General features: G+C 43.4%; 2 protein-coding genes across 8 annotated transcripts in view; both read left to right on the top strand.

Annotated features, from left to right (window-relative positions):
* The window catches only part of LOC105027603 (dnaJ homolog subfamily C member 13), a 46,017-nt gene extending 36,758 nt beyond the window's left edge, over positions 1 to 9,259 (top strand). For 4 of the 5 annotated variants that reach the window (XM_010899760.5, XM_010899761.5, XM_010899762.5 and 1 more), the window contains 13 exons: positions 159 to 336; positions 697 to 788; positions 1,708 to 1,807; positions 2,054 to 2,128; positions 2,232 to 2,344; positions 2,728 to 2,897; positions 3,013 to 3,055; positions 3,255 to 3,428; positions 3,565 to 3,744; positions 3,893 to 4,033; positions 6,166 to 6,309; positions 6,611 to 6,710; positions 8,149 to 9,259. In XM_010899760.5, the coding sequence (XP_010898062.1) occupies positions 159 to 336; positions 697 to 788; positions 1,708 to 1,807; positions 2,054 to 2,128; positions 2,232 to 2,344; positions 2,728 to 2,897; positions 3,013 to 3,055; positions 3,255 to 3,428; positions 3,565 to 3,744; positions 3,893 to 4,033; positions 6,166 to 6,309; positions 6,611 to 6,710; positions 8,149 to 8,246 (1,608 nt within the window). In that variant the 3' untranslated portion in view covers positions 8,247 to 9,259. Of the gene's footprint in view, positions 1 to 158; positions 337 to 696; positions 789 to 1,707; positions 1,808 to 2,053; positions 2,129 to 2,231; positions 2,345 to 2,727; positions 2,898 to 3,012; positions 3,056 to 3,254; positions 3,429 to 3,564; positions 3,745 to 3,892; positions 4,034 to 6,165; positions 6,310 to 6,610; positions 6,711 to 7,365; positions 7,482 to 8,148 lie in introns of all 5 variants that reach the window. The other variant, XR_001197929.3, reaches the window with a different exon arrangement.
* A 470-nt stretch (positions 9,260 to 9,729) lies between these two features.
* The window catches only part of topbp1 (DNA topoisomerase II binding protein 1), a 33,828-nt gene continuing 21,762 nt past the window's right edge, over positions 9,730 to 21,795 (top strand). For 2 of the 3 annotated variants that reach the window (XM_010899765.4, XM_010899764.4), the window contains exons 1-12: positions 9,730 to 10,119; positions 10,463 to 10,552; positions 10,681 to 10,815; positions 10,956 to 11,099; positions 11,180 to 11,361; positions 12,220 to 12,413; positions 12,667 to 12,846; positions 13,153 to 13,319; positions 13,621 to 13,784; positions 15,603 to 15,853; positions 16,415 to 16,740; positions 17,664 to 17,836. In XM_010899765.4, the coding sequence (XP_010898067.2) occupies positions 10,466 to 10,552; positions 10,681 to 10,815; positions 10,956 to 11,099; positions 11,180 to 11,361; positions 12,220 to 12,413; positions 12,667 to 12,846; positions 13,153 to 13,319; positions 13,621 to 13,784; positions 15,603 to 15,853; positions 16,415 to 16,740; positions 17,664 to 17,836 (2,003 nt within the window). In that variant the 5' untranslated portion in view covers positions 9,730 to 10,119; positions 10,463 to 10,465. Of the gene's footprint in view, positions 10,120 to 10,459; positions 10,553 to 10,680; positions 10,816 to 10,955; positions 11,100 to 11,179; positions 11,362 to 12,219; positions 12,414 to 12,666; positions 12,847 to 13,152; positions 13,320 to 13,620; positions 13,785 to 15,602; positions 15,854 to 16,414; positions 16,741 to 17,663; positions 17,837 to 21,795 lie in introns of all 3 variants that reach the window. The other variant, XM_010899767.4, reaches the window with a different exon arrangement.

Here is a 21,795-nt window from a genome sequence, read left to right on the forward strand (position 1 = left end):
AAATAACTAGACGTTTAGATACAAGCATATCATTCTATTAAAAAAAACAGCATTCATTGTATGTATTCGTATGTCTAAAGCCATACTTGTCTAGTTCTAAACCAAAGGTGTAACAAGCGTGATAATAAGCCTGTAACCATTTCTCCTCCCTGGTCCAGTACCCCAAGGCGTTTGCAGCCAGCCTGCTGGACTATGTGGGCTCCCAGGCCCAGTACCTCACCACCTTACTGGCCATGTCACAGAGCAACAAGGTAGAGTCACAGCAGCATGCCGAGAGGCTCCGATGGGCTGAGATGGCCCTGGAGGCCCTGCGGAATGTCATCAAGAACAACCCAGGTGAACGACCACCTCTTTCCATTGTCCGTCATGAAGTGATCACCGCTGCTACCATTACATTTCCATCATTCAGCAGACACTCCTATTCAGAGTGACTAGCAGTAGCATGTAGTCAAAACTACTACCACCATTGTACCTTGAAAAATGTGGTGGTTGGGGGAGGGTGCCTTCATATGCTTTGGTTTGACAGACAGTGAAAGAGTGCTCTAGGTTGGAATCACACTCTGCTGTAGCTTAGACAGCCGGACTACTGTGAGACGGATTCATACTTTAAATTTGTATAACTGTCTTTGTTGCCTTGTCTCCTCAAAGCAACTGATAGAGTGGCCAGTGCTCATTACTGTGCTCTGTGACTCCCAGGTTCAGAGACTGAGTGCATCGGCCATTTCAAGCTGCTCTTTTCCTTGTTACGAGTTCACGGGGCTGGGAAAGTGCAGCAGCTCGCTCTGGAGGTACTAACTAGTTACATACTGCACAATATCTTGGCATACATTGCTTTGAGGACGTAAGTACATGCCTTTTATTTCAACACCTAGTGACCAGGTGTTGACAAAACTATGCCAACATTTTATTTTTTTAAAGAAGTTAAACTTCTCTATGGTTAATAGTATCTTACCAAATTCTATAGCACAATAAACTTAATGTAGATGTTGCTTGTAGCTCTCCCATTCTCTTATATCAACTGGGAGGACTTTTTGGAAACTTGCTGTAATAGAACTGCTTCAAATATGTGTTGTTCAAGCTTTTTTAGCATGTACGGCCTGCTTCAAGTCCAGCATTTCTGTAGGACTAAGATCTGGGTTTCGTTTCAGCCATTACATATCCCTCCATTCTTAAATTATAAAAAGATTAAAGAAATGTGTTGATGGCTCAAAACAGGATCAGTAACCCCCAAAATCCATTTTCAGTTCAGCTTTTTTGAGAGATGGCTATTCATTCTCTACAAATATTCTCTGGTATAAAGTGATCTTTATATAGGTGGAAACATTGCTTAATGTTTCACTCAAAACTTTCCTTTTCAACTTTTTGGGAAAGGAAAGAAAAAGGTGCAGGGGTCTCTTAATTTTTTCCGGAGCTGTATTTGCACCTGTTTGGGCCACTTGCTCAACATTTTTGCCAATTGATAGGTTAATAAATGTAGGCTTGGACTGAGTTTTTCTGTACTAATGTAATCATTCAGTGTTCGTTGAAATCAAATATGAATGAATCCAATTACAATTTTATAAGAATAAGCTCTTTAAAAGACATTTCATAATTTCTTATTTCCTCAAAACACTGTTTGGTTTTTACAGATCAATCAATCAACCCATATTCCTGCAGTCTATCCACACTTTTGACCTGAGACCTGTTTCTGTGTTCTCTCTTTCTAAGGTGGTGAACACCGTCACGTCTAACCAGGACTGTGTGGCAAACATTGCAGAATCCTTGGTGCTGTCCAACCTACTGGTGTTACTGCACTCTCTTCCCTCCAGTAAGACCACAGAAAATCTACAGTACTTCATCCCCGACTACTCTCTTCTATGTACACTTTATTCCTGTCTGTGGCCAGCGTGTAATAGACTGCAGCCTGCCATTTGACTTTACCCATCTTCCCTGTTCACCACTGAACGTAATGGAAGCTATCAATAATGATGTTAAGAACTGAGGCCGCCCCACTCATTAACAATTATCAGAGGAAAATAACTAAATCACTCTCTGATTTTTGTTTCCTTTTCAGGCCGGCAGCTTGTACTGGAAACTCTGTACGCCTTGACCTCCAACACTAAGATAGTCAAGGAAGCAATGGTGAAGGGTGGGTTCACTATGTCCTGACCTCATTTGAATGTCTTTTCTGCTGGGTATGTGGATTGTATGGGGTAACCTTCCTTCCCTCTCTCCCACCCTGTTTTCTCTAGGCGCGTTGATCTACCTTCTGGACCTCTTCTGTAACTCCACCCACCCCCAGGTCCGCTCCCAGACCGCCGAGCTCTTCTCCAAGATGACCTCGGACAAGCTGGTGGGGCCTAAGGTAAGGCAGCGTCACTTAAAGCCCTGCATCCCAAATGCAATGACTGTTTCCCATTTAGGGCACTACTTTTGGTTACGGCTTGGTTAAATGTAGGGCACTACTTTTGGTTACGGGCTTGGTTAAATGTAGGGCACTACTTTTGGTTACGGGCTTGGTTAAATGTAGGGCACTACTTTTGGTTACGGGCTTGGTTGAATGTAGTGCACTACTTTTGGTTACGGGCTCGGTTGAATGTAGGGCACTACTTTTGGTTACGGGCTTGGTTGAATGTAGTGCACTACTTTTGGTTACGGGCTCGGTTGAATGTAGTGCACTACTTTTATGCTCTCACCGCCTTCGGTCTGTCTCTCATTTTCTGCACCCCACCCCTGTGACCCCCTCAGGTGCGGCTGACTCTGATGCGCTTCCTGCCGGGCGTGTTCATGGACGCCATGCGGGACAACGCGGAGGCGGCGGTGCACATTTTCGAGGGGACCCACGAGAACCCCGAGCTCATCTGGAACGACAGCTCGCGGGAGACTGTTTCCACCACCGTCCGGGAGATGATGCTGGAGTACGGTTGACCCCTCCTCCCGCTGTGACTTACTGGGCGACCTCCTTTGCCTGTAGTTTTTGCTCAGTGCATTTTCTGTCTTTTGTCTTATCTCTCTATTCTTCTGACTTTGCAGGCACTTTAAGCAGCAAAAGGATAATCCTGACGTTAACTGGAGAGTAGGTTTATACATTTCAGTACATTTGCCTGCCGTACATTTACATAATATGATGTCGCCTTGAGGCTAATGTTTATCATCTCTTAGCGAATAATTTACTGTTTGCATAAGGTGATGCAAGTTAATGCACAGAATTGGTATATTCGACAGTAATTGCATGAATAGCTGTTTGAATTAAGCTGTATCGACCGTGTGTGCAGCTGCCGGAGGAGTTCACGGTGCCCTACGGGGCGGGGCAGGGTGAGCTGGCGGTAGGCGGAGTCTTCCTGCGTATCTTCATCGCTCAGCCGGGCTGGGTGCTGCGCAAACCCCGCGAGTTCTTAGTGTCCCTTCTGGAGATCCTTACTGAACTCTACGAGAAGAACAACCCCAATGTGAGGACACACACACACACACAAATACCTTGTCATGTCGTCGATTCCGCTGTATCTCTGGTTTGTTTCGATGAAACGTCCCGTGCCTGCATTTGTGCACATTGCACCGCCATTTCCAAGCGTTTGTTTCCAACAGGGCGAGGCCCTGGAGACTGTTAGCACGGCGGCCGTGTGTCTCTTCAGCACCCAGACCCAGCTGTGTGACCAGGTACCGCCCCTCGGACACCTGCCACGTGTCCTGGCGGCACTGACCCACAAGAACAACGCCGTGCCCAAGAGCGCCATCCGCGTCATCCATGTACTCTCGGATAACGAGGTGAGATCACAGTCGGAGTCTCACTGCGATATGGGGGCGCTGTGCATTTCAACTGAACAGCAGGTTGGACAGATGTTGGCTGGCATAGCGCAGTGAATCTAGATCTATCGATTTTTCACAAAATCGTAACTTTTGTGTGTGTGTGTAGCAATGTGTGCGTTCCATGGCTGCTCTGGAGACCATCGGCCCTCTGATGAACGGAATGAGAATGAGGGCAGATATGGCAGGATTGGCATGTGAGGCACTCAACCGCATGTTCCAGAGGGAGCAGACAGACCTCGTGGCCCAGGTAGCTCTCCCTCCCCATGTACACTATGTCCTACCTAGTACACTACTTTCCATGGTCAAAAGTTGCACGCTATGTATGTTATAGGGTTCAGATATTTCTTTCTTATTTCCTTATTTCTTTATTTTTTATTTTTTTATTTCTTACTTATTTTTGTAAATATATTTTTGGGGGTAGTTTTTTATTATCAATAACAGGACATCCAGAAGAGAGAATAAGGAGACAGGTATGTGAAGGGAGACGGGTATGTGAAGGGAGACGGGTATGTGAAGGGAGACGGGTATGTGAAGGGAGACGGGTATGTGAAGGGAGACGGGTATGTGAAGGGAGACGGGTATGTGAAGGGAGACGGGTATGTGAAGGGAGACGGGTATGTGAAGGGAGACGGGTATGTGAAGGGAGACGGGTATGTGAAGGGAGACGGGTATGTGAAGGGAGACGGGTATGTGAAGGGAGACGGGTTAAGAGCCTACAGTCGCCGGAGGATATCTACACTGAACAAAATTATAAATGCAACACTTTTGTTTTTGCCCCCATTTATCATGAGCTGAACTCAAAGATCTCAGACTTTCTCTATGTACACAAAAGGCCTATTTCTCTCAAATATTGTCACAAATCAGTCTAAATCTGTGTTAGTGAGCACTTCTCCTCTGTCGAGATAATCCATCCACCTCACGTGTGGCATATCAAGATGCTGATGAGACAGCATGATTATTGCACATTGGTGCCTTAGGCTGGCCACAATAAAAGGCCCCTCTAAAATGTGCAGTTTCACTGTATTGGGGGTCCGGGGGGGGGTCCAAAAACCATTCAGTATCTGGTGTGACCACCATTAGCCGCACGCAGTGCAACACATCTGCTTCGCATAGAGTTGATCAAGTTGTTGATTGTGGAATGTTGGTCCAGTCCTCTTCAATGGCTGTGCGAAGTTTCTGGATATTGGCAGGACCTGGAACACACTGTCATATACGCCAATCCAGAGCATCCCAAACATACTTGATGGGTGACATGTCCGGTGAGTATGCTGGCCATGCAAGAACTGGGATGTTTTCAGCTTCCAGGAATTTTGTACAGATCCTTGTAGCATTGGGCCATGCATTATCATGCTGCAACATGAGGTGATGGTCGTGGATGAATGGCACATCAATGGGCCTCAGGATCTCGTCACTGTATCTCTGTGCATTCAAAATGCCATCAATAAAATGCACCTGTGTTCGCTGTCCATAACACACGCCGGCCCATACCATAACCCCACCGCCACCATGGACCACTCGATCCACAACGTTGCCATCGGCAAACCGCTCACCCACACAACACCATGCACACTGTCTGCCACCTGCCCTGTACAGTGAAAACCGGGATTCATCCATGATGAGAACACCTCTCCAAAGTGCCAGACGCCATCGAATGTCAGCATTTGCCCACTCAAGTCGGTTACGACGACAGACTGCAGTCAGATCGAGTACCCAATGAGGACGACGAGCATGCAGATGAGCTTCCCTGAGACGGTTTCTGACAGTTTGTGCAGAAATTCTTTGGTTCTGCAAACCGATTGTTGCAGCAGCTGTCTGGGTGGCTGGTCTCAGACGATCTTGGAGGTGAAGATGCTGGATGTGGAGGTCCTGGGCTGGTGTGGTTACACGTGGGCTGCGGTTGTGAGGCCGGTTGGATGTACTGCCAAATACCCTGAAACACCTTTGGAGATGGCTTAAGGTAGAGAAATGAACATTCACTTCACGGGCAACAGCTCTGGTGGACATGATAACATTTCTAATTTTGTTCAGTGTATGATTTTGAGTCAGGAGTTAAGGTCGTTAAACCACACTCCGGCACACTTCATCTTTTTACCGTTTCAGTTTTGTCACATTGGTAAAAGCCTGTGTGCAAGCTCTTTACTGATCCTGTAATTCTGGGGGCTTTCATGTTTCTGCCAAAGAAAAGTAATTTCTTGCTGCTTATTCCTCAGCAAAAGTGTGTACCTGCTTGCTCTTTTCAAAATAATACTTGCTAGTACAAGTTTTTTAGGTCTAGTTTTAAAGACAAATGATGACTAGTCCAGGATTAGGCTTAATTCGTCAGTGATAACTGTCCCTTATAGTTTGATCATTCATGCATGTTTCTATGTGCACCCACAGGCCCTCAGAGTAGACCTGGTGCCCTACCTTCTGCGGCTACTGGAAGGGATCGGGCTGGAGACTTTGGACAACCCTTCGGCTACCAAGGCTCAGATCGTCAAGGCTCTCAAGTCCATGACGCGCAGTCTGCAGTATGGAGAACAGGTATGGCTGACCACTGCCGCGTTTCAATCAACTGTTTTCCGTCAATATTGTTCAACATATGAGGAACCAAGCAAAAAATGAGTAATATGGTGAATAATATTTCTACCTATGAGCCACCTGTTTGATCTATTTACCTGATGTAAATTGATGAAACAGGTATTTGAACTGTACTTGCAGTTGAACGGTTGTGTTGTGTATGTTGCATTTATAGCAACCATTCCCACTGGATGTAAAAGTGCACCTATATTAATTCTTATGGGAACTATACACTTGTGTCAGTCTGAGTGGTCTTGGGTTGCAGGTCAATGATATACTGGCTCGGTCCACTGTGTGGAGTGCCTTCAAAGACCAGAAACATGACCTGTTTATCTCCGAGTCCCAGACAGCAGGATACCTCACAGGTAGGAATTGTATGCTCACAAACACTCACACTGAACATGTACTGTATTATAACCACGTGGGTGGTTCCAGAATGCTGATTGGCTAAAAGCTGGGATACCATATAAAACAAAAATGACAAAAGATTGTTTTATTGTTCTGATTGTGTTAGCAATAACAATAAATGAATAAGGTTTGTACGATATGGCCAATGTTCTTGGACTAAGGACTGTGTCCATGCACATGCATAATAACAGCCCTAGCTGTATATTGGCTGTAGACCACATTCCCTCAGTTAGCTGAAGTATATTGGCTGTAGACCACATTCCCTCAGTTAGCTGAAGTATATTGGCTATATACCACATTCCCTCAGTTAGCTGAAGTATATTGGCTATATACCACATTCCCTCAGTTAGCTGAAGTATATTGGCTGTAGACCACATTCCCTCATGCCTTCTTGCTCAGTTATGCAAAAAGCACCTTGGAGGCGCCATTCTACAAGCTCAGTCTGAATCCTTCCTTTCTACTACCCTTGCCTTGCACTTTGTGGCTGCTACTAATTCCTCACTTTTTGCTTGGTGTCTTTCGGTCTTAAACCTTCCTCCCTATCCTCTCCATCTTCCTCTCTTCCTCCTTCCCTTTCTCCTCCCCTTCCTTCCTGTTTCCTTCCTTCCTCAGGTGTGTCCACTCCCTCTCTCATGGCGGCCAGCAGCCCCCTGCGGAGCGGGCTGTAGTTTTCCTGCGCAGGGCATATCCCAGCCCCCCTCCCTCCTCTCTCTTTGCTCTGACTGCAGGTAGACGTCCTTGCTCCACTCTCCACCACTTCCCCTGTCGCTCCCTGATCTTGTGCCAGTGCAGTTTTTCCCCTAAATTTTCACTTCTTGCCCTGCTCATCTCAGTCTCTTCATCTAGCTGGGTGTTGATGGAGAAAATTCTATGGTTGAACAAATGTAGCGGTGTAACGGTGCCTCACCAGTGGGCCCCGATAGCCTCACCAGTGGGCCCCGATAGCCTCACCAGTGGGCCCCGATAGCCTCACCAGTGGGCCCCGATAGCCTCACCAGTGGGCCCCGATAGCCTCACCAGTGGGCCCCGATAGCCTCACCAGTGGGCCCCGATAGCCTCACCAGTGGGCCCCGATAGCCTCACCAGTGGGCCCCGATAGCCTCACCAGTGGTAATTGGCATGGCTCTTTTCAGCAGCTATTGTTCATTATGCTGTACCTATATGATATGACCAGGCAATGTAGAAATTGCATCAGATAGTGACTTTATAACTTACACCATTTGGTCAGCTTTTAGCACATGTAGGTTGTGAAATTCCAGCAAATTTACCAAATTCTCAAAATTCTGTGTAGGTTTTTTTTCCCCCTGTTTTCTGGAATTTTTGGAAAGTTGCTAGAATGTTACAGCTAAGTGATGTTTCACGCTTGTCCCCTCACATTTTCTGTGCCTTGTGCAGGTCCCGGAGTAGCTGGCTATCTTACGGCAGGAACCGGCTCCACGGTCCTGCCATGTGTTCCGCCCCCTGTGGACAATGACATTGGAGACTCTGGCTGATGACCAACTGAAGTGCTCAGGCATCCTGACCGCTGTGCGGCTCCCAGGCTGCAGCTCAGAGAGACTGCTCAGCTTCCCGCAGGAGGAAGAAAGAGGAAAGGGGGGGCCAGCATAAGACTCGTCACTGTCTCCATAATGTCTGCCGTCAAACCCCTTGAAATGTCACTCCCTCCACCAAACAGCACTGTCTTCATATACTTCTGTTGAATTGCCCTAAAGCAAATGATAACACTCATATTGTCATGTCATTGTTTGTGTTGCTTTGTTTCTTCCATTGAGACAATAGTTTACTTTTTTATGAGTATATTTTGTGTGTTTGGTGCGGGGGAGGGACAAACAGAAGAATCGGGGTCTATGTGCATTTGGACCTGCCTCTCCCTGCGTTTTCTCTCCTTCCAGTCCACCAGGTGGCACTAATCTGCCTGTCAACACACCCTCCTGTAGGAGGCTACTGTATGTGTCTCTTACCTGGACATGTGAGCACAGGACAAAGATGAACCTTCATCTCTGCGGCTCATCTGCTGCAGTTTCCTATTTTCTTAATTTTTTTGGTAGCACATAAGAGGTTGAACAAAGTTGTGTGAAGAAACGTACAGGATTTCAATGTATTATTGCTCTGATACCCCCCCCATTCCTCTAAAGGGATCAGTGCTGGGACTTGGAGACCAGCCCTGTCTGCCTGTCTTCAAGAGGCCACACACATCTATTTGTTGTCTCCTGTTTGTTTTATTTTGCCTATCATGATGACACGCTGCCACTAGAATCTTTCTGTATTATTTTCCTTCCCCTGAATGCAAAAAGCACTAGAATATTTATAGGTAAATAACAGCCTTTACCAACTGAAATTACATGAGGATTGATACTGACTGATTATACATCTGTGTGAAAGACTAGTGCAATTGTGAAATGTTCAATGTAATATGACGTATATAAACTTTCTATATAGAATGTACATTTAAAAAAATCTGCCACACTTGTACATAAAATTTTAAGAATAAAAGGGAAGCCACAGTGTTGTGTAGAATGTCTGTTTCTACTGCGGATGAACAAAATTAATTATGAGCTCTGTTTGATATGTACAACTTTGAAGGCATTTTTAAACTACATTATTTTTTAATTCCTATTGTAAGTCCTCCAATTTTCATTGCCAAACATTTGCCATATTATATGCCTTATCTAACAGTAGAACAGGCCTAAAGCAAACCATTTGAATATATATTCTCTGAAACATACTGGTTATTATTAGAGATGTGGACACCCAGGAGTTGGAAGCTGGACACACTCCACCTCAGACCATCAATGAGGACTTGGGCGAGGCTGCAGCCTTAAGACTTCCTGTAATTCACAATGAGCTCCTTGGTTTTCTTTGCGTTGAGGGCCATTCGCTCCTCTTGGCCGGCTTCACCTTTCCGGCAAAAATCGTATTTAATGTTTAACTGACGACAGATGGCGCACATTCAAGTGGACTTTCTGCGTTTGTTGACTCCACAGACTCGACCGAAACATCACTTCCGTCTAAATCACATTACGATTTCCGCGCGCGAATGAATGCAACGAAGCTACTGCTAGTAACTTAGTGCATTCAAGATGGTTTATCTGTTGTTTTCTTTTAATTATATGCACTTAGCAAGAAACTTGTTGTTTGATTTATGACAGCGATACCTGTTTGTTCATGTTTTGCACATCTGATTTCAATGACAAGTTCGGAATTAAAGCTGCCTGTCAACTCTATTTGGGTCACGAGCACAAGTGACCCACCACAGTGAGCTCGAGGACTGTTAAACCTGTTCTTGTTTGTTCGTTGTTACTAGTTAACTAGCGAGTTAACCTAGCTTGTATTTACTGAAGGAGTACGGTCTTATTCTGTTACAAGGTAAGAGCAATTGTCTGGAACACCAGCGTTTCCCATATTTTAAGCACGTCTGCGCTGTGTCCTGAATGATCTGCTAACTCAGTAGCTACTTGTCGTTAATTCTATATGTAGCTAGCTAAACTATAGCATAGCCAACTGCTGACACTGGCAGCAAAATAAGCTATATCAAATTGGCTAACAGAACAATGTCAACACTCATTTGTGACTGACAACAACATGATGTAACGTTAGCTAGCTAACGGTGTAACATTCGTGTCGTCTAGCTTACATTCACTTATACGTTCAAGACATTATCCTGAATTCATGTCATGAATTACCCCTCTGTCACATTAATTTCAAGTAGACCATGTCAAAAGGAGACAGAGAAGACTTTGTTGTAAAGTTTGTAGAAGTCAATGGACGCAAGACAGACCTTGATGTCAAGGCCTACGAGGTGAGTTCCACTGTATTTAAGAAACCAATGCCAATACTCTCCACCACTAAAATCTGAAAGTAAATTGTGTCTTGTCCCTCCAGTGTTAGTTTTTATAGAAACACTGCCTCTTTCTCCTCCTGAAACAGGCCATCTTGGCTCTTCAGTCGGAGAAATACTTGAAGACCATTGACGAAGAGACTGCATTACAGCTGGACCATAATGACAAGTCTTTGTTCGTCTTCAGTAGCTTCTCTACTCCCGCATTCCAGCACTGCAAAGAGGTCTCAATCTTCACACTTCCATGATCTTGGCTACCACACAACGCACATAAGTTCAATGTCAGCATTCAGCAATGAAGTGTTCTGTAAACATAATCAGCAGTGTACTACTATGGTGTCTCCTTCCTTTCGGTGCTGTGCAGCTGGGCTGTCGAATGGTGAGTCCCCTGGTGGTGCTCTTCTGTCTCCAGCAGCAGCGCTGTGTTCCCAAAGCAGAGCTGCCTGTCTACAACATGGCCATGGCTGATGTCACCATTTCCTGCACCAGCCTGGACAAAGAGGCTCGAGTAAGTCCATCACTGTCCACAATAATCAGTTTCGCTACTTGACAATGATCCCTGGTGTTATTTGTTCCATCTACCTCCAGACTGATGTGATGGACTTGGTGCAGCTGATGGGAGGCCGGGTCTATCGAGACCTCAACGTGTCTGTGACTCACCTGGTCGCCGGTGAGGTGGGCAGTAAGAAGTACCTGGTGGCCGCTAGCCTGGGGAAGCCCATTGTGCTGCCTAGCTGGGTCAAAACCTGCTGGGAGAAATCACAGGACAGGTAATGGGGATCTGTACTCTTTTTCATCATTTTTTGCAACAGACATAGCCTATACATAAAAATAATTAGCCATAAAGGTTTTGGCTTTTTATAAATAGGGCTGTTTACTAACCTTATTTTATTAATGCATAATTAAACTCTTTGGGACATTTGTTTTCTCTTTAGGCTGCTTTCTGGCTCTCTCACTTACTTTAATATACTGCTTTTACACTAAGTCATAAATGAGAGTGAGGGGATAAACGTTAGACTTTTTGGGAATGAAAAATGTGATGGTTAAATATGAAAGACAAAAGGTTATGTCATCCCACTGTCCAGCCCCGTTCTAAAACATGGTTTGAAGCAGCCTTTGGTAATAAAAAATGAAAAGCATTACTGAATTACATTGAAATTACAGAATTATGTTCTTTGGCAAAAGCTATGATGGACATTCCTCCAGTCAGCATAGCAATTGCCCACTATCTCACAACTTGAGACGTACGTATGTGGCATTGCGTTAAGTTACAAAACTGCACATTATGGAGTGGTCTTTTATTGTCTTCAACACAAGGTTAACCTGTTTGAGTATTTTGCTGTATAATCAGCTTCTTGATATGCCTCATGTCAGCATGATGGATTATCTTGGCCAAGGAAAAATACTCACACATTTTCTTTTACAAAATCTGAGAGAAATTAGCTTTTTGTGCTCATGGAACATTTCAGGGATCTTCAGCTCATGATACAGAGGACCAACACTTCACCTGTTGTATCGGTGTTCACTGTGTTATATGAACAGTTCACCTATTTGCCGTTTTCTGAAGATGGTTTGCATCGACTAACACAAACCCGTCCCGCTGTCCTTGTCGCTTTCTACCCCCTCAGTTTATTCCGACACACCGACCTGCCCATAGAGGATTATTTGTGCCCTGTGCTCCGTGGCTGCACAATCTGTGTCACAGGCCTCTCCTCGATGGAACGCAAGGAGGTGCAGAGGCTCTGCCAGCAGCATGGAGCCAGCTACACCGGACAACTCAAGATGAATGAGTGCACCCATCTCATTGTCAGCGAGCCCACAGGTGGGGCGGACTTACCATACATGTCCTACCTAGTTAGGTTCAGAGTCCGGCTGGTACATATCAAAATGCTAAGAAATTGGGATGAATCCTGTTTTAGCCATGCAGCAAATTGTGAGAATGGACACGTTTTTTTTCAAACTCCTGATGCCATTTCATATGATGACAGCATTAAGTCGTGGGAAGTTTCCGTGTCACTTTTTGCCTCGGAGGTTCCATTGCTTTCACTGATCTCTGCCTTTGTCTGTGCCTTCAGGTCAGAAATACGAGTGTGCACGGAAGTGGAACATCTTCTGTGTGTCTTTACACTGGCTGTTTGACAGCATCGAGAAGGGCTTCTGCCAAGATGAAAGCCGGTACACTGTGGAGAGAGGTGTTCAGAAGGCCACCAAGCCCCACACCTCCACCCCCACCGGCACCAGCTCAAAGAGAGAGGGTGAGGCAGTTTTTATTCCAGAATTGTTTGACTACTTATTCATCTAACTGCCCACTGTTTCCAAGTTTATATGAAATATGTATTACAATACAAGTGAAATAGTCTGTTAATTAGATGATAAGCAGGTGTTGGAATGGTTTTGGCCTTTACCCAGTCATTAGAAATACTTCTTGTGTAGCATAAAAATATACTACATAAAAACACACATGAAGCAAACATCCATGGGAAACAAAAATGCTTCAAAACTCATAGAAATTCCTACGGCAGGTAGTTGTTGAAGTTGTCCCTTTTGTTGTTTTCCTTCAGAAGGTGCGTCTTTACTGGGGTTGAGCCACATCTCTGTGAACAATAGCAGAACTGTGAATGACACTGCCATGACCAACGCTACAGAGAGCCGCCTGGACACGCCAGATCCCATCGATGCGCTGGACATCACCGTCTGCACCTCAGATGACTTACTGGACGGATGCAAGGTTATAAGCAGTTATTCTTGATATTACAGGATTTAATATAAACCCTGTAACTCCATCTTAGAGAAACACATGCTGTACTTAGCTTCATAAGCCACCCTCTATGGAATAATCACAGGTAATGTTTCTCACTGAGGCCAGCAGTTGCAAGAGCATTAAATTAAGCATTAATGCCTTTAATTAAAAAATATATAATTGGCCAACATCTATTTCTGTGCACTCACTCCTTCCGTACTGTTTCTTCTCTAAGCATGGGCAATATTTTTTTTAAAAGCATTTATTTTGATTCCTTCTTCTGTTGTAGTTGTTTCTGTGTGGCCTGCCAGGAAAGAAGTTGGAGAAGCTCCGTCGTCTGGTCAACATGGCAGGGGGCCTGCGGTTTAACCAGGCTAGCGAGGAGCTCACTCACGTGGTTATGGGAGAGATCGATCAGGACATCAAAACCTTCCTGGCCAAAGCCACACACAGGTCCGTCAGAACCACAGAAGTTCAATTATCAAAATTTCAGGTCACAAAAGGACATTAACCAATAAACTGCTTTATTCCTTTCTAGGAATTAATGTATTGCTTTATAAACATTACAAAGCATGCTTATTTGTTTTTGTACATCTTAATGTAATTATGGCTGGATTTAGGGTCAGTAGGCTAAACAATTATGAAGTTTCACTGAGTAGCCTATTAATACCAGACACAAAATCATTTTCTGTGGTTTGTTGCTTATAGGCTGTATAATATTTGAAACCTCTTCTAAAAAATTGTGGTACCAGTCTGCATAAGGCTTAAGAGACTTTTGCCTTGAGGACTGAGGGTGTTTGTGTCACAGAGATTTTCTATTAGGAAACTGATTCAGGGTCTCCAGCCCCAACCCACTTCAAATTGTCCCTGAATTTTCTGTCGGATATCGTGTCGGCATCTTCTTCATCAAAGTCAAACAAGTCATTCTCTCTGGATTATCCCGGGCCTGCTTGTGGAGTCCTTGTGGGTTGCTCCTCGGGGAGGTCAGCGTGACACTATGCAGACAGGGGTCCCATAAACATGTCCCTCATTTCCTCCTCTCACAACCCTCCCTGGTTAACTACGGCCATGTGACCGCTGCCAACTGTGCCTTTTTGCTGTCGATGATGTAAATGGCTTGCCTGAATATTGATGTGGCCTATTGATTTTTTTGCAAATCAAATGTATTAAGGCTAAATAATCCATATTGTCACATTGTATTCATTTTTCTTTTCTATTCCCATTCATGTGTTCTAAGCTAAACTGATGTTCAGAATCTTTTGTTTGTATTAATAACTGTTAGCCTATAATTTCTGGACTAAAACACCCCAAAATCTTTTGTCTTAATGTAAACTAAGCTATTCCCTTCTGGTTAACCGGCATCAAAGTGGTATACGAAACAAGATCATTTTTCATATAGAAAAGGTAAGACATTGCGGTCCCTTTTGCCAGGTAGCTTTAAAAATGGCTAAGGTATAGCCTGTAAGTACACAGAGAACAACTATGTGCAATATATTAAGTTAACCTCAGAGCAGACAAATATATCACATATTGTAAACAATTTAAAAGGCTGGCCTCCTATAATTTTCTTGGTATCTTGATAGATACAAAAAGTTTGTTAAATACTAAATTGGTTCAAACAGCTAAGAATAAAATAAATGTGTTCCTATATCTTTATCTTTCAAAAAAAAATGATTGGTACTTGATAGTTATTACTTTTACAAGCAAGCCATTGCTAACACCCTCGAGATACTGGACCCTGTGTTAGGGGGCGTTAAGATTTACCAGTAATGCAAGAACTCTTACCTATAACTAATCTTTATACCATGAAGTGCCCCTGCCCTCTTTTGTGTACAGTGTAAGGTCTACTGCCTGCTTTGCACGTCACTAATAAGTTCATAGTCTTTGTTCCCATCTGCTACTGCGTTTCATCGTACCTATATCCAGGACTGGTGTGTAAAGAAAATAATTCTCCCCACGCTGGAAAAAGGGTATCATTGAGTTCAGAATTCTCGTAGATGAAAATGTTGCTACTGAAAATGTTGTTGACCAATGTAATTTTGAATAGACTTTTTGTGTGTGCTAGCAGAGTATGTTTACTTCCTGCTGACCGTCTTGCTGTTTCCCCCATGGAAAATAGTTTTTGAACCTCAAGGTTTTAGGCTCCCGCCGGGGGCCAGAGTTCAGTACTCGCCTCCACCATATATCTCTTCATCATCTGTTCTAGCTGTCAAGAAAAGCGTTGAAAAGCAATAAAAAAAAATGTGCGGCCTGATCTTATCTCTTTTCCAGGCCTTATGTGGTGACAGTGCAGTGGCTGTTGGACAGCTTCTCCAGAGGCAGCCGACTCCCTGAGGGGGACTACCACCACCCGGCCTGTCTGCCTCCTGTCCCGGAAGCAGTGGCCATGCCTGCTCCTCGCGCCTCTGCCTCCCGCGCCTCCGCCTCAGAAGCCCCCGCTGCCTCTGAGCCAGCTACCCCCCAGCACCGGAAGGCAGAGGAGGACATGCTGTCTCAGTACATGGACGAGGACCCCACCGTGGGTAAGGGATGAGTCCTTCTGTTTAGACTTAGAAGTACTGTAGAACAACACCCGAAGTGCCAAGGCATTCAGATTACGATCATGTGTAGCTGTTAGTTGATTTATAGGCAGTTAGTGTTGGTGTCACTGTCTGATGTCCCCTCTTCACTCTAAAGATTCCTACGTTTATATTTCTAGATTAACTGAAAATCACAGGTACCTCTATTCTCCAGCATGCATCTGAATGACATTCTTTTAGTACATTTACACACATTCTGAGTTTTGCTTGGTGTTATGCTACCGCTAGTGGTAGAAAGAATACATAATCTACATTCATGTCCAATAGATTTCAAGCAAAGAGATTATGGGATATTAGTGGCAAGTATATCCTGTACTTCAATTTATAGTTATATCCAAATGTATATTTTCAATAGTGTTATTAGATTTGGATGAGCACAGAGTTTTCTTTGGTTCAGCACAGTGCTATATAAAGATATATTTCTGTGGTGAGCATGGTGCTGTTACTGGTCATGCCAGTCTCCTCTAAACGTTCTCTCCGTCTGCCGTTTCTCTGCAACCGAAGTGGAGATGCCTCAACCGGCTGACAGTTCTGCAGCAACGGAGGAACAGTCCTGGGTCTCTGCCCCAGACCCGCCTAGCGCCGCGTCACGGGCCAGTGCCGACTCCACCATGCAGGAGCCCAGCCAGGCGGGCCTGTTTGTGGGGAAACGCTTCCTCCTGGTGGGCTTTGGGGCCGAGGCGGAGGCCCAGCTTTCCATGCTGGTGACGGAGAACTGCGGGAAGGTCCTGGTGAGGCGCTCCCGAGCCGTGGCCGACTATGCCGTGGTGCCACTGCTGGGTTGTGAGGTGGAGGCCACTGTGGATGAGGTGGTGACAGACACCTGGCTGGTAAGAGAGGAGTGCTGACAAACGAGTACTAGGGATGTCACGAAACCAGAATGTTTTAATTTGGTAGGAACCACAGAAATGACACCATTCTCAGTACGATTCTTGTGAATTTATTTTAATGAACAATAACCATGAATGCATACTTTATTTTTAAGGAGCATTAAACAACTGTTGTTTTAGAATCAACTAATCTATTAAACTTTGGCCTTCAATTTTTTTCTGGTGACTAGATTTATATAATTCTGGTGACTAGAAAATGAACTTGAACATGCATAAGCAGCCAGGAGTTGTTGAATTCTTGTGGAAAATGTACTTGAATGCTCTTCTGCTATGTAGTTCACCTGATAACATTAACGAAGCAAAATATTTGTGGGGAGAGAGCAAGAAAAACACAGTTTTATTGTTGTTATCTTTAGCTAAGTGTCACGGACAGGTTGATTCAAAGCATATGTTTGCATTTAGCAGTTAGCCATGGGTGTGGAATGCTCAGTTAAAGCCATGAACGTATGCAGTATTTGAGTGAACGGAGCAAAATGTTAAGTACCTACTTGATTTTTTTTCTTTTTAAAGATAACTCCTTCAGTAATTTGTGGACCAGTTCAGGTTACTGAGATTGCGCTGACCATGATGACTTTTTCTGTCCTTGCAAACGTTTGACCTAACTTTGTGAGGTGTGCAATTAATCACCAGTCAATCAATACCACCAAACGTGTAAAAAATAGAGACCAGAACAGTCTTTTTCTGTTTGAATAGATTCTCGTGATTTCGTTGAGAAGTCCCATTACCTACTAGTACCTGTTCTTGGTTGTCAATTGCCGGTGCAGAGTTGATGACCTCTTTAGGTCAAGTGTGCGAGTGTAAAACATTTGAGTGTTTTTCAGGCTATACTTAGTGAACATGAATCTTATTGTGTCCTGTGACAGGCAATGTGTGTGGAGCAGCAGTGTGTGTTGGAGCTGGCCTCCCACCCCCTGTTCAGCCCCGTGCCCGTTATGGAGGGCCATTCCCCCCTCAGTGACTGTGTCCTCTCAGTCAGTCAGTTCACTGGGGCCGAGAGGGAGTCCCTGGTAGAGTTGGCTAAACACCTAGGAGCCAGGTAACCAGCCAAACACTGCACACACACTCACAAACACACTGACTTACTAACATTTAAGGGACATTGTGAAAACAGCACTATGAACGTTAAGCTTAATTTGCTAACATATAACGCTTTACAATTGATAAAATACTGAGGCTTACTTTACCTCCATGCAGGAGTTCTAATAAACCATTTGTAATTATTTTTATGTTTACTTACAAATGCTTGTGGGTTACATTTTGTTTTTTGTAGTTATAAAACAATTAAGTTGATATCCAAGCAATCAACCCATTAATGCGAAATGTTATGGGTTTCCCAGTGTTTATTAAAATATTCAGGTTATTCCACGAACCTGCGCTGGTCAAAATAGTTTTTGTGAAAAACCTATCACCACTTTCATTCTTGATTTAAAAAATGCTGTGGTATTAGCAATCATATTGTTAAAGAAGAGGAAAAAATTTAAAAATATAGAGACTATATAACAGAGAATAGGCTTTTACAATATATTTAAGGGCACAACCTTTGGTTATTATTGAGTCTGTATATGATGGCTACTGTATAAAACGTTCTTATTATGCTAACCCACACAAACACACACAGCCCTAACAACATTAGTTGTCAATGCCAAATCAGCTCCAAAAGAAAATATGAATTCCTTAAAATGTAAATATTTTTCAAAGTATAGGCTACATTATAAGGTAGTTAATTGTCAGCTAATGTATGAAGAGGAATACAATGAAGATAAAATTGATTTGGCAATGCAACTGGTGCAAAATCGTCTGTCGTGTGTCATTTTACATATTTAAATTTTTCAAACATGTTATCAACTTTTTGCCTACTGCTAAACATTTGCTTCCAATGTTTAAGTTTTAAGTTCCTACCTTTCCAGTAACAGGTTCTGAGGGCATTGTCCTTCTCTGTGCAGTGAGTGAGTGTTGGAATAAATGATCCTATTGAATGGTCCTATTCAATGTGAATGCAAAGAAGACTCAAACATGTCTTTAATTGAACTGGCAACAGAGCTCAGTCCTTTTTCAGAAGCAAAAGGCAGTGTGAATACAACAAGAACGGAGTAATTAATTTCACACCCGAGGTCACTTCAATACTTACTGAGTTTGGTTAATAAATAGTGGACATTCTGTGACAAGGCCAAGAATGAGTTGAATTGGTATCCCATCTGTCCTTCTGTGTCATAATGGGTTTTGTGAGAGCATGGTCAGTGGCACTGAGGGACTCCATTTTGAAGTAGGGGATTTTTTTTTATTTGCTGATCTATCCTTTTGGCCTCGATGTCAGAAACTGAAATACATTTAGTTGTACATTTTACCCAGTTGATTAGCCCTCTGACACAGCTTAGGATCTCACAAATGTTCACAAAAAAAATGCTAACATGTACAGGTTGTTTATCCATCTCTATGGATGTGTTTGAGTTATCATGGCAACAAGCAATTAAAGCTGTATTCAATATGACTGCTTTTTTATATTTTAAAATTCAATGTATTATAACTTATCTATTCATAGTAACGCACTTCTTACCACAAACTCTATGGTAAAAGACATACTATGTAACATTTTTGTTCTCCTGCTTTTCAATACATATTCTACTTTAATCACAATTACGTCCACACTTAAATACAAATGAGCACATGCTGCTTAACATAATGGCAAAAGGTGTAACATAATATTGGGAATATGTGACATATAGTTACATTGATGCTACTTACACATACTATACATACTATATATATTTAATTAAGAGAGATGCCTAAAACCTGTAACCCAAAACCACACCCAAACTCTGGAGAGCAATAGATGTTTTACCAGCTGTCCTGCGTTCTCAGATTAGTTTGTCACACTTCAGCTTGAGGGAGATTGGTTCCTCCGTGTGTGGCCTCTTGTTTCCTACCCAACCCTTTCCTCTGTCGTCCTGATCTCTCTCCCAGGGCAAGGCTTCACTCTCCCCCTGGAGACTCCCCCCGTCTCCTTTGGTTATCACCAAACAGTGCACGCTTCAGCTCTTTGTTACGGATTAAGACGACCATCGGGTTGATGAACGGTGGCACCATATGCAATGCAATTAGAGTGACATGTTGGACACTCCCTTGACGGGACAATTGAAAGGCCAATGTTTGCTCTTGTAGCACCGTGCAGGCTGCACAGTAGACAAATGGAACCAACTGCAGTAAAAACATGCTGAGGTAGAAGACTACAGTTCTGCAAGCACGTTTGTTGCTTAGTTGAAAATCCACAACAGCCCTGCAGGCATTGTTGTATATTTGTCTGTAACAGGAGCAGAAGATAATGACTGAAAGGGTTATCATAATAACGGGTGGTCCTTGGAGCTGTAACTTTTGCACAGTATTGAAACTCACAGATGCTCTCACTATTCTGGGCTCACAGAGCAGCCCTGCAGTGGCTTGGTTATATGCGCCCTGTCCCTGGTTCAGCAGGACAAGGTGGTTAATGCCAACAGTGACACTTAAAAACCAGATTACCCCCAAAGCAAGCCTAACACGCCACAAAGTCATTATTCTCAGGTAGTGAATGCTGTGGCAAATAAACACATATCTTTCGAGTGCCATAATATCGATAGTCATTTGAGAGTTAAAAAAGCCAGTTACCGAAATGGCAAATTGTGCCTTGCACCACTCCCCGAAAATCAAGGTACGTCTGAGCATTAAGGAGTGCATCACAGGGAATGCTATAACCAAGCACTGTAAAAGACTACAGATCAATAGATTCTTAAATATTGTGTAGTACGGCTTCCAAAACTGTTCTTTAAGTCTCAACAATCCTATGAGCAGGAGGCTGTTTATCAGGAAAGTCAAGAGAAAAAGGATAAGAATTGTAATAATTACAATGACAAAGGTTTTTCCTGAAGTCATGTGCCAGAAGAAACAGCTCCTGTGTTGATCAAGCTCCTCTTCAACGGTTGTCATGTTGACGCATGTTGAGATCTTTGTACCGTTGGGAGTTGAAGCCATAGTGGAAGGCTGAGCAGATGTAGTCCTTGGATCCTAGATGAATAATCCAGTGCATCGGGTTTGTAAAACATAGAACAGATTCATCTCTCTGATGGGGCTTAGTGTGTATGGAGCCCTTTGCTTCGGATGTGGCTCACCAGCGATTGATGAACTAGAATACTACAAACCGCATTACATTTTGTCAACTCTGAGGAAATGTGGGCATAGGTCTAGACTTTCAGTATCTCAATAGAAATATTGGACAGAAAGACAATTTGTCAATGTACTTGCCTTCAATTAGAAGCATTTCTAAAGCTTTAAAAAAAAAAAATTGCGATAATTGTGCTGCACAAATGTACATCAGTGTCAAACTGCATGCTTTCAAATCCACCTTGAGTGCATCCAACCATACCAATAAATCCTTAGTTCAACTAAACCAATTTGGTGGAGAAAGAGACGATTGATTGATTCAACTTGAGGGAGACCATTGGCTACAGTTTGCCAGTCAAATGCTTCTTTTCAAATGGGCCTTAGGTGCATCCAACCGTACCAGTAAGACCTTACTTCAACGAAACCAATTTGTTGAAGAAAGGGTAAATGGATTGCTTCAAATACAAAGAGACCATTGGCTAACAGTCAAATTGGCTGCCAGTCAAATTGCTTTGGTTGAAAGATCCAAGCCTGTTCTATTCATTCTGATTCCTATAGCAGCATTATTATTATTATTATTATCATCTATAGATTTTGCTGATCCTTTCCATTCCTTAAATTACTTCTATTTTACAATACTGCTTTTAGCAGGTGTTTGCCACCCTTTTTTTGATGTCCGGTACCACACTGTATCCAAACGTTGAAGCCAACCACTCATATTGTGGCATTAAATCCCTGTGAGGCCCTAACCCTATCTTTAGTTATACACACAGCATCCCAACTATGTTGATGAAAGTGGAACGACTGTGCCTTTGGGAACAATATTTCACCCACAATGTATCTTCTGCATGCCTCGACTGTGAC

The sequence above is a fragment of the Esox lucius genome, chromosome 21, assembly GCF_011004845.1.
Source record: "Esox lucius isolate fEsoLuc1 chromosome 21, fEsoLuc1.pri, whole genome shotgun sequence".
Taxonomy (NCBI): domain Eukaryota; kingdom Metazoa; phylum Chordata; class Actinopteri; order Esociformes; family Esocidae; genus Esox; species Esox lucius.